The 12,152-nt window shown below is 45.7% G+C and overlaps 1 protein-coding gene across 3 annotated transcripts in view; it reads right to left on the bottom strand.

Moving 5' to 3' along the window:
* NFIB (nuclear factor I B) overlaps positions 1-662 on the bottom strand; it is a 630,357-nt gene extending 629,695 nt beyond the window's left edge. Inside the window, exon 1 of one of the 3 annotated variants that reach the window (XM_085633719.1) lies at positions 469-662. In XM_085633719.1, the coding sequence (XP_085489845.1) occupies positions 469-564 (96 nt within the window). In that variant the 5' untranslated portion in view covers positions 565-662. The remainder of the gene's footprint in view (positions 1-468) is intronic. The other 2 variants (XM_085633741.1, XM_085633700.1) reach the window with 2 other exon arrangements.
* Positions 663-12,152: the final 11,490 nt, after the last annotated feature.

Consider the following 12,152-nt stretch of genomic DNA (forward strand, 5'->3'; position numbering starts at 1 on the left):
CCACTCAAGACGTGACACACAACTCTCTGTGAATTGTCATGTGGGGAAAAGCCTGGAAAAGGACCGGGCTGCCCTGTTCCGCCCCGACTCTAAAACAATTATCGACCTCTGCTGCCTCCTGTCTGCCGCCTTTGTGTTACCTCCACAGTCTCACACCTCTAGGCTGGAGAGACCTGTGCAATTAGAGTTCCCTTTTTTTTTTAAAGCTTTTTTTCTGTCACCCTCCCAAAGCTGAAGCTGGACATGTGCAGGGCCGACACGATTCTCTCCTGACAGGCCACACCAGGTTATAAGTAGGGTGGAACATGTTCTGCAGTATGAATTTCGCCAGAGAAACTTTCGCCAACTTTTAGTTTTCACACACGTGCATGGCAGCGGCGGAGGAGGACTTGGAGAAGGGGAACGCGCACTTGGAAGGGATAAGTGGGGTGGGGTAGGGGAAGAAAACTTGTCACCACTTTGACTTACCATCCACCAGGTCCTCGCCGACATGTCATAACAGAGCTGCCATTTTATGGCGCTGTCCGCAGCTTTCCCGGCCATGGCGCTGCCGGCGACCTTCATCTGACGCTATCGGACCAAGATCAGACACCTAGTCAAGGGCCCCTCGCCGCTGTCATGCAAGCCGCTGCCTGTCAAGCCGCATCAGGGGGTGAGCGCCGCCGGAAGCACGGACCCATCCCCTCGGGTGCTTGTCCACAGGGCCGGCGGTGCGCTGCGTGCACGGTGGGGGCCAGAGTTAAGGATCTCGCAAGTGGGCGGCAAACGGCTTCCCAGGCTGTGCGGGATAAAAGTTTATTTGCACGGTTCTCGTCCGTTGTGTGTTGTCTGACGTTTGAGCCGATCAGGGATGGGGGAGGGGAGGGGTGTAATCGCACAGAATTAATATCTCCCTCTCCCCCATCCCACTCCCTCCCCAAAACAAAGACATAACAGTTTCAGTGACACGGCGGGGGCACGGTTCAGATGTCACTGCGCGCACACACAGGCTGGAACACACAGGTAGCGGCTGCAGCTGGAGCCGAGGAGCTGAGGGCTCCTCACTGAAGGCCCGCAGCGGCACATGGAGGCGCTTGCACTCTCCCTCCGTGGCACACAACCGGAGGACAGGCCAGCCGCAGCCGGGAGGCGCTGATGCAGGTGGTTGTGGAAGGACACCAGCCCTCCTGTCTATCTATCTATCTATCTATCTATCTATCTATCTATCTATCTATCTATCTATCTATCTATCTATCTATCTATCTATCTATCTATCTATCTATCTATCTATCTATCTATCTATCTATCTATCTATCTATCTATCTATCTATCTATCTGTCTATCTCTGTGTGTCCATCTATGTTGCTGTGTGTCTGTCAGTTTATACCTGCTCACATACTTCTCAGCCTGTTTGTGTATCATTATGCCTGTTTGCTCGTCTGTCTGTCGACCGTCTTGCTCGCTCTACCCTTGCCATTGGCGTGTTGTTTCGTCAGATGTGTAGCCTGCTTTCACAAGAGGCCTTTCTCTTTGTAAACACACGCACATGGCCCACGCCACGGCCAGGTAGTAATCCTGGGCGATGCTCACCTCGGCGCTGGTTTGCACGACTTTCTTTTCGCCAAACTGATTTTCTCACGAGAAGCCTTTTGTAATACACGTTTCTCTTCGGCTTGGATTGTGAAAACGATTTTGCTTAAATCAACATTCGAGCTTCTGTGTGGTATATCACACGCACTGCTATTCTACATAGAACATACCAGAAACCGTCCTGCTGGTACATTTATCACAGGTGACGGTCCTCCTGGTACCTAGCCCGCACAGTGGTTTGTTTTGTGCTCTTTGCTCTGATGCACATGCTCGCGTGCAATGCACGCGCAGCAGGCTAGTGCAATGCACGCACAGCAAGCTGGTCAGCAGAGTTTACACTTTAAGAAAGTTCGCTCCAACATGGCTTCTGGTGTTTTTAAAGCTTCGCTCAAGGTAGACCTGGAGCAAGCAACACTGGCAGACCGATCTAATGACACAGCCATGCACTGTCGGGCTGGGGCGACTAACGCCAGACTAACAGAACATGAAAGGACACTCTAGAAAGTGTTACCATTGATAATTGGCTTTTAGATCACCCCTTACTGCTGTTTTCGTGCCAAGCTTGGGTTAGGATTGTTAAACATTCGGAAGTAGAAATGGTAGTGGTTCATTCGTTGCTTAAAATTGTAGTGAGCTAATAGTGAATAATTAAATCTCCACTTACCCTCATTTCCCCCAACTACATCATATTATGCACTGGTGATAAAGGGGGCGTGGTTGGAGACGTGGATAGTACCGATTTTAGATTTAATCAAATTATCAGTAATCAAAGCTGGTCTGAAATCCATCAACAGGCAAGACGAACATATATGTCCTTACTCCCAGATTACAAAATCTTTGCAAGTGACAGCGTTTTCTACTTTCAACGGCACACCTGAAAGCTTTGGTCATGACTATATTTAAATTTAGAATTTCTGTCTAAAGGAGGGCCTACGTTTGATTGTAGGCTCCTGCTAAAATTAGATAATCTCAGATGCCAAATGAGGAATTTAATTGAACTGCACCATGTACATATGAGACGATGGAAGCAGTTTGCTGATTTGTAGGTTAATAAAAACATATACCCCGAGGTCACTGGATCTATGCAATTTTGCGACAGCAGCGTTTTCTGCATAATTATATTAATAATGAATGGATCAAGAGCTGTTAAATTTACACCAGCACGTCTTGGTGCACAGTGGAAGGACCTTTGCAAAGGATGACTAGTCACCTTTCTGTTGTCTATCACTATATTTGGTTTAAACTATGCCCAGAGAGTGTTAAGTGTAAAAATGACAAAATAATGGAGTAATACTATCAAATCAAATCAATTTTATTTGCATAATTAGTTAAAACCATTGCATACCACTGAAACCAAATAAAGGACATTCAAAATGTAAAAACTGCTCAACACTGTTCTAAAAAAAACATTCAAGTTTTTCACCTTAACCAGGTTTGTGCAAAATATCCTGAAATTGAAATACTATTACATAAAAAGTCATTTCAAAGTATTAGAGAATTTGTTTTCGCCTGACCGAGGGGCCGTAGTGCTCATGGTCCATGGTCGTATTGCAACTTAAGGTGAAAGTGCCTGGTGCAGCTAAAGGCACAAGTCTAGCTAGCTTGAAGCACGTGATCATGTGTTTTGTACTATAGAAATGTTTTTTTTTTTAAAATAATTTCTTTAAATAGCTGCATTAAAAACGTTATCCCCCTGCAAGCTAGGGGTACAGACGTGCCACATAACCAAGTAGTTACTGCTCCCCTGCATGAGCGTATTTCCAGGTTTCTAAGGATTGATTTCAGGAGAATTTTCCTTTGCGCCAAGGTTACCGGAGAAACAGAAGATGTGGGCTTGTGACTTTTGATTATATCCACAAAGTCGGCAAGTTGGATTTTGCGACTGATGTTTCCAGGAGGGAATAAGATCTTTTGTCTCCATGTTGTCGAAATGAAATAACTAATAACATGAACTGGTGCTTTAATACCATCGAAAAATGCGTTGCCAAGTACCCCTGGGGGCATAAGTTGTTATAAGAGTTTATCACTGTACAGGCGTGTCACCTTCACACAACTATGTTCTTGACTATTTGGCGAGATGAGATCTGAGTTGACACATTTAGTGCTCGATTAAATGCAGAATTTCTTATGCTTGCTGCCCAGGCTTCTTGCATATATAGATCCTTAATGGCCTGGTTTAGATGATTTCCCCAAGAGCCTTTTAAGTTGCTGTGTTGCTGTTACTCAATTTCCAGCCAGCATAGGATGTGAATGGATCCCCTTTCAGAAGCTAGCAGTCCGCAGCACAGCTTGATAAACGCGTTCTTACACTGGTGTGCTCAATTGTTCAGGCCAAACTCAAGGCGTATTTAAGCTGATGAAGCTGACTTTGGGATATTAAATACAGATTTATAAACTTTCATTTGGATCTTGTTAAGAGTGGCTATTTCCCGACCATGCAGAATTTCCATACCATAGGACAACGTTGGCAGTAGCCGAGCAGACATAACCGTCAGCAGATGGGTGAACGATGGACAGCTCAGTTTATGTTTTAATGTTTGAACCCATAAATTATCAACTGTGCTTTTGCCTGGATGCCTGGATAGGATCTCGTTGGTATTTGCATTTGGTATTTTGGGGAAAGTATGCCAACCACCGGGACAGAAAGGCCATTCTTTTAAAATTGGCTGCTCTCAAGGCCTTGCTCCCCAACTGGCATATGACTTGCCATTCTTGACGGGAGAAGGTGCATTGAGTTTCCCAGGTTAGCCTTTCTAGATGTTTCTCAACTGGTACGGGTTGACCATGATTATATAATAGGCAGTACCAGTTCCCCACACCTCTTAGCTTAACTCCAAAAAGGAAGGTCGCCAATTTTTCCGGAGCGTTAATAGAGAACTTTTGTCTATTTAGAAAATATAAGATCTGTAAATATTCGAAAAAAACTGGCTTCCTCCGATCCCTACTTCCCATCTGCACTTCTTGCCAGGTGATTACTCTATTCTATTGAGAAATGGCCTATCTCTTCCAACCCTCCAACCCACAATCCTTCCAGTTTCTAAGGTGGCTAGAATGGATTTCAAGGTCGAGGTTTTTGCAATCTTCCAATTTTAGATAATGGAACCCGGAAGAGCCAATATGTTTAAAAAATAATTGGAGTATAGTAGCATAGTCCTTCAAAGTCTTATATCTCGTCCTTTTTGGAAGTTTGAAGGTTTTTAAAAATGTCGGGATCTGGGTACCTGCTTCCTGCACCATTTTATCCCCCTAAAAAATTGTCATTTAAACCATTTGAAATCAGTAAACGAGCTGTCAAGTCTAAAATGGCTGCCACGTAATATGTACAAACATAGGGCAAGGCCAACCCACCCTGATCAATGGCTAATTGTAGCACAGAGCTTAACCCTTGATGTCTTTTCCCCCCAGACAAACTGTCTAAACATTATTTCAAGTTCCTTAAAATAACTAGCAATGATTTTAATGGGTATGTTTATAAAAAGAAAGACAAATAAGGGAAGTATGGACATTTTAATAAGGGATATTCGGCCTATCAAAGTTAAAGGTAATAGCAGCCAATTGTCCAGCAGTTTCCTAATTTTGCCCTGCATAGCTGCATAATTCAGCTTGTGTAACTGTTGATGTTGATCAGTACGTAAATTTCCAGATAACGTATTGGGTCGGGCTTGGCGGATTGATGCCGTAAATTGACTGGAAGAAAGTTCGTATCAGAGTTTAAGACAATCATTTCTGTTTTATTTTGGTTTATTTTATAGCCCTCAATCAGTTCAAATTTACTGAATTCTGTTATAGCCTGTTCCAGATTCTAGCTATCGGGACTTAGATATAAAATAATATCGTCAGCGAATAACTTTAGTTTGGACATGCCCGGAATTGGAGCGTTGATTGCGACATTTTCTCTAATTTGGATGGCTAATCGTTCAATAAAAAACGTGAATAATAAAGGGGAAAGCGGGCACCCTTGTCTTGTCCCCCGGTTGATTTTTACTGTGTCCACCCGATTTGTGTTAATTACAACCTGTGCCTGAGCTCCCTGATAGATATTGCGAAGCATTTTAATAACATGGGGAGGGATCCCAAACCTACCAAGACCGAAGAAAAGGGTATCCCAATTTACCAGGTCGAACGCCTTTTCGGCGTCGACCATCATAATACAAGCCGGGGTTAAATTAATGTTGCAATAATCAAGCGCTTGTATTAAAAATTCAGTATTTGATCACATCGCTCTCCCTGCTATAAACCAAGATTGATCCTTATTGATTATTTCCTGTGCAACAGGTGTAAAACGCTGAGCCCAAGTTTTCATTAAGATCCTGTAATCAGCGTTTGTAAGAAAGTGGCTCTGTATATACTGTTCCCAAATAGGTACAGTGTGCACAGAGTCCACAGTCCCCAGAGGTTTGGCAGAGGCTAAAGTTAGATATAACCTAACTCTCTAAAGTGGTAGCTTGGTCGAGCAGTAAGGCAGTATCAGAGGACAGTGTGAAGCATTTGCTGTACACACTCAGTCAGCAAATGGTCTCACACACTCAAGAACTGAACTCTAGGCCAATGGTTTGTATATAAAAATATATGGTTGTTTTATTTTAGAACCAAAAATAGGTATCAAAATATACTTTCTCAGAATGAGATGCTTTAGTTAAATACTTTCAATAGGCAATAGACTTTTGAATGCAATAGATACAGTTGTTGCAATAGGCAACACAATCCCAACACAATTATACATTGAGCTCAATGGGAATTTCTAAGTAAATGCAATCAGTTACTTTTTGGATTACTTTTCTTACCACAGGACTGGATCCTAGATTCAGTCCTGGGACATTTCCTGGAAACAGGTGAGTAAAAACGTTTTGGTTACAGGTATGATTTTTAAAGACTATTATTGTATTTTAAAAGGTGACAAACTTTTTCACATAGAATCACCAATGTTATCCAATGGGAGGAAATTCACTTAGCAGGTAAGTAGGGTTATCGTTACTTTTTCTTACTCAGTGTTGGATCCTGGATCCAGCACTGGTTCATCTCCTGTAAACAGTTGAAAGAATACGTTTTTGTTATACAGGCGATTTTTAAGGAATATTTGGTCTTTTTCAAAAATCGAAACAGAAGAATTTCTGGTGAAAACCAGGCAATGTTATCCTATGGAGGAAAATCAAGTTAGCGGTAAGTACAGTTGTATTTACTTTTCAGGGTCAGTGCTGGGCACCAAGATCCAGCACTGGGATCTCTCCTGATGACAGGTGAGTAATTTCGTTTTCGTTATTCGGCTGATTTTAGGTGAATATTTTAAAGTTTCAAAACTCGACACAGAAGAATTTCCAAGTGAAACCAGTCAATGTTACCCTATGGAAGAAAAGTGAGTTATCAGCTTTTGGGTACGTACTCGACTGGCAGAGTTAAGGTTCTGGGCATAGACTCAGGGGTCTCCCAGGGTCAGGTAAGCACAGTTGTTACACCCTCAGCGGCACAGGGGCAGCCGGGTGCAGAGAGAGTTAGGCCCAATGTTAGACTAAGGCGGGCAGGGGGCCTTTGGTTGGTGGCTGCTGGCAAGCAGGCCACGCAGCTGTGGTGTCTGGGCTCCTGGTCACTTGCCCAGGGCAAGTGGGGAAGTAGATTAGGACAGAGGTTGCACTCCCAGGGGCACTCGGGCGGCTGGGTGCAGGGTGCTTTTGAGCCGTCGGGCGCTCAATGGATTTCTATGGAGAAGCTCAATGACGAACAAAGGCTGCAAACTCAGGGACGAAGATTCGACCACCACTTCGAGAGGTAAGTTGGGAAGCTGTAGGTTAGGTAGGCACCCAGGAGCTGGGCACAGGGGGCCGCAGGGCGCCGGGTGCAGGAGTGTCTTTTCGCGTCGGGAAATTTAAACCCTCAGCTGGTCGCAGTTGGAGGGGTCCCTGGTTCTGAGGCTGCAGGCGACGTCAGGAGCGTCGAGGTGGGTCCTCGGGTGCAGGATTCGGGGTCACATTCGCTGGGGGGACGTCCTCGTGGTCTTTGTCCACTCCGGCACAGGCCAGGCTTGGTGAATGCAGAGTGTGCAGGAGTCACGGTTCCTGGTTCGCACCAGGGGCTTGTTACTTGCTTTGAGCAGAACCACTGCTCGTGGGAGTCCCAGTCTTTAAGAGTCACAAGGCAGTCAGGTACTCTGGGGTTTTTGAGGTTGCTGACCACTGGAGACGCCGGGGTTTAGCAGGAGCAGGTTCGAGGGTCAACAGGCCTGTAGGGCTGGGGCCAAATCAGTGGGTGTCTTCCTCTTGTTAGCAGCTGCACAGCAGGTCTTCTTGTTTCTTGATCTTCTTGCTTGTTTCGGATTTGGGATCTGAGGAAGGAAGGTTCAGGGAGCCACTAAATACTAAATTTAGGGGCGTTACAGGTAGGTAAAGGGCAGGGACCAATACGTCCCTTCCCTGGGGTGGGTACACCCCTCATCCTGCCACTCTCCTGTGGGAGGGGGGCAGTAGCTTAGTCCTGATTGGGCACGGCTCCCCATCTTCAAGATGGCGAGAGCCCGGAGATGTGCTTCACCTCGCCTCCCCCACCTGAGGGGTGGGGTTGGCAGAGGCTGGCACACCCTCTTTCCTCCCTTGGGGTTTCCCGCCAGTCTTTCCGCCAGAGTGGGGGTCAGAACCGATGGGGGCCAGTTGCTGAGTACAGCAAGTGGCCTGGAGAAGCTCACAAAGGCGGCATGCCTTTAAAGCTTCCCCTGCCCATCCTGGGGGAGGAGACCTAGCACCTTACCCAGGATGTGCATTGTTGCAGGCCCAGGAGAGCGGATGGCTCTCTACCCAGGGGTCCAGCAACATGTCTGCTGTGTGGTAGCCTAGGCAGCCCCTCAGACAGGACGTGGATTGTAAGTTAGGTTCAGGGGGAAACTCTAAGTTGCCCTCTGTCGTGCATCTTACATTAAATCCCACACTGGCATCAGTGTGGGTTTAATGTGCTGAGAAGTTTGATACCAAACTTCTCAGTCTTCAGTGGAGCCATCATGGTGCTGTGGAGTTCGTGTTGACGACCTCCCAGGACCATATACTCTTAATGGCAGCACTACACTTACAGTACCCAGGAATGGACCTGGGTACTGTAGGGGCACAGGGCTCATGCACCTGTACCTACACCACTGCCGTAGGGCACCCAGCTAGAGGGGTGACTGAGGTATGCCAGGGCAGTGTGTGTTGTGGACATGGCACACAGGGATGTGTGCCATGTCGTCTCTCTGTTTTGTTCTGCACCAAGACACTCAGCCTGCAAAGGCAGTGTGTGTGTGTGTCAGGGTACATGGTCTCTAAGGGTGGCACAATAAGTGCTGCAGCCCTTAGGGGCCTTCTCTGGTCACAAGGCCCTGGGTACCTAGGGTACCATTTACCAGGGGCTGACATGTGGTCAGAGATGCAAATTGGGTTTAGGCTTCAATGCAGTTTTAGGGAAGGAACACAGGCCCTGGGTACATGATTGACTGGAGCCCAGGGCACACTCAGTCAAAGTACATCAGCAATTCAGCAAAAAGTGGGGGCATACCATGCAAGAAAGATGGCACTTTCTCACAGCGTTAAGGAGGTTAATGGGTCTATAGGAGTTGATATCCTTTGGATTCTTGCCCTTTTTCAGAAAACTGACTTCAATCTCCTTTTTAAAAGACGAAGGTACCGCACCACCATTTTTAATATGATTGAATAGCTTGGTCAAGCGCGGGGTCAACTCCTTTGCAAATACCTTATAGGCAGTCCGTCATCTCCACAGGCTTTGACTCCGGCAGTTGATTTCAGGGCTGGCAGGATTTCAGCACTTGATATATCTGATTTTAACTGTTCCACAAGGAGATTAGTTAGTTTCGGGAGATTTACGCCATCAAAATCATTCTGTATGGTGTCTTGCCCAACTGGATATTCTGTTGTATAAAGCTGTTGGTAGTGTTCCAAAAAAGTCAAAGCAATATCATCCCTATTTGAGACTACGGATCCAGACTTGGGATCAACCACTTCTGAAATTAAAGCCGCTTCCTGTCTGGTTTTGGTGGTACCAGCTATCAAGTTGCCCACCATTTGGCTTTCTTTGTATACCCGTTGCTTGTAGGTTAGAGAGCTACTTATTTCTTCTATTACAAAGAATTCCCTCAGCGACTTTTTTGCATTTTCCAGCTGGTGTTGTTGAGGCACATTTCTCAGGTCTAGTGCACTCTCCACAGCGTGCTGTAATTCTGCTATTTTTGCCCTACGTGCTTTCGCCTGCGCTCCCGAAAAGGAGATAATTTGTCCGTGCACAGCAGCCTTGATCCCCCCCATACTGAGAAGGGTTCTGCTGTTCCCTCATTAAGCCTAAAATATTCAAGAATCCATCCTCTTAACCCTTCGACCTATTGTTGATCTTGAAGAAGGAGACGATCCATCTGCCACCTGGATCCCTCCCTCCTGCCCTCATCAATTTCTAGGTCAAGCTTAATGTATGCATGGTCAGAGAAGGAATTAGCCTCAATATCAGCCTTTAGAATATTAGATGACCTTGATGTTAAAAAATAGTCGATTGCGAGATGCTGTCTGTTATCGACGAGAATGGCATGTACAACTGCTTGTAGCTGGATTGGCATTACGCCATGGATCCGTCAACTGATAGTCCTGCACTATAACCTCAAAAACCTTTTTTGGGTTTGGTTTCAATTGTTTTTTATTTTAGTTAGAGGTGTCTTTTTTAAGGTCCTGGATATAATTGAAGCCCCCCCCCAGTATGACCTGACCAGGGGCTCCCCTTAGCAGCTCGTTAATGTTTGCCAAAGCTGAGGCGTCATCCATGATCGGGCCATAGTAGTTGACAAAGTTCAAAATACTCCCATTTGATTTTGCCACTACCCATAACCATCTACCCTGAGGATCTTTCCGAACTTGCACAAATTCCCAGGGCATATTCTGGAAAAATAGATGGCTACACCTCGCATTGCCAACCCCGCTGACACAAAAAAGGCATCAGAAAATGCTCTCGGCAAAAAGAGCTGGGGTAAATTTGACTTCAGATGAGTCTCTTGGAGGAAAATAACTTGGGGCGAGAAGGAGGTCAGCCATCTTATACGCCCCCCATATTTCTGTTTGTTAAGCATTCCATTCATGTTTACTGACAAAATACTACATTTACGAGCCATGTCTATTGCTTGTATAGCTTTGATTATTAATCTGGTGCAGAATCCTGCCTACTCCTCTCTTTGCTCCCTCTGCCGCTGCTCTTTTTGCTGCTATATAACCCACCCGCACTCCCACCCGTAACCTCCCCAGAGATGTGGGAAGCCCCCACCTGCCACATATCACCCTCCCCTGATGTATGATGGGGTGCCTTGTCATTACACCCTAGGTGAATCTTGTTCCCCCAACCCCTGGATATGCATTAACATTTAATTAAGCACCAAATCCTTTTTCAGATGAAATTCCTTTCAACAAGCCCTGAGCTTCTTCTATTGACGAGAACATATGAAATTTCCCTCTAATAAGGACTCGGAGCTTTGATTGCTGGGCTATAGAGGCCTGCGCACCTTGCGCTTTAAAAAGATACAAGAGTTTAACAAATTCTTTTCGCCTACGTGGGGCTACGGCAGACATATCTGAAAAGATCCAGCATTTAGAGACCTTGTTTACAAAAAATTGTTTCTGCTGTATGGCCTTGTTCAGGATCCTCTCTTTACTCCGAAAGTCTGCAAAATTCACAAGAATTGTGCGTGGTATTGGTGAATTGAGTAGAGGATGTGACGGAACCCGATGCACCCTAGTGAGTGTGAGGTCACCCGAGAACTCTGGCAAAACTTTCTGTTTAATAAAGGACTCAACCCATTGGAGAGTTTGAGAGCCCTCGCTCCCCTCAGGTACTCCAACGAAGCGTAGATTCGAACGTCGAGAATGATTTTCGAGTTCCTCGAGTTCATTCTCCAAGGTGGCTTTATCCTTTAAAGCCTCCTTTATTTTCAGGCTCGTTATATTCATTTGATCCTCTAAGACAGAAATCCTTGACTCAGCTTCTTGGATTCTGACCGGGAAACAAGTCACAGCTTCTTCAATTTTTCCTGGACTAGGGTGGAGGGAGGCAATCTCACTCTCTTGAGACTTCTTCATTTCTCTGATTTCATCCAGGATCAAATTCAGCATAACTTTTATGTCCATTTGATGAGTACTGGCTTCTTCGGATGATGTCAGAGAGTCGCACTGTTGTAATTTCTGTTGTGATTTCTCATTTTGCTTCTTGGTCTCGGTCTCGACTAACGGGACTAAAAAATAAGAACCGGGCTGACAGTCCGTCTGGGACTGTGGCTGAGGTGGTGCCTGTACATCCAATGGTAGTTCTGATGGACCCTTCAAAGGTGACGGGGTAAATACCAAGGCCAATGTCGAAGCCTGAGTAGATGGTTTAATAATAGCAGATTTTGCAGATAAAACGGACTGAGTTTTCAGAGATTGGCCAAACGTTTGTGTCTGCAAGGAGGTTGCATTGGGGGTGGCACTAAAGTCAATTTCTGGATCTGTGGTGGCAAAGATGTAGTCTGCAGAGGGGGGTTGGTGGACACACTCCCTTCCGATCCCCCCTCCATCTCCTCCGCCCCTTGAATAGGGTCTGCT

This window comes from Triturus cristatus, chromosome 2_1 (genome assembly GCF_964204655.1).
Source record: "Triturus cristatus chromosome 2_1, aTriCri1.1, whole genome shotgun sequence".
Taxonomy (NCBI): Eukaryota; Metazoa; Chordata; class Amphibia; order Caudata; family Salamandridae; genus Triturus; species Triturus cristatus.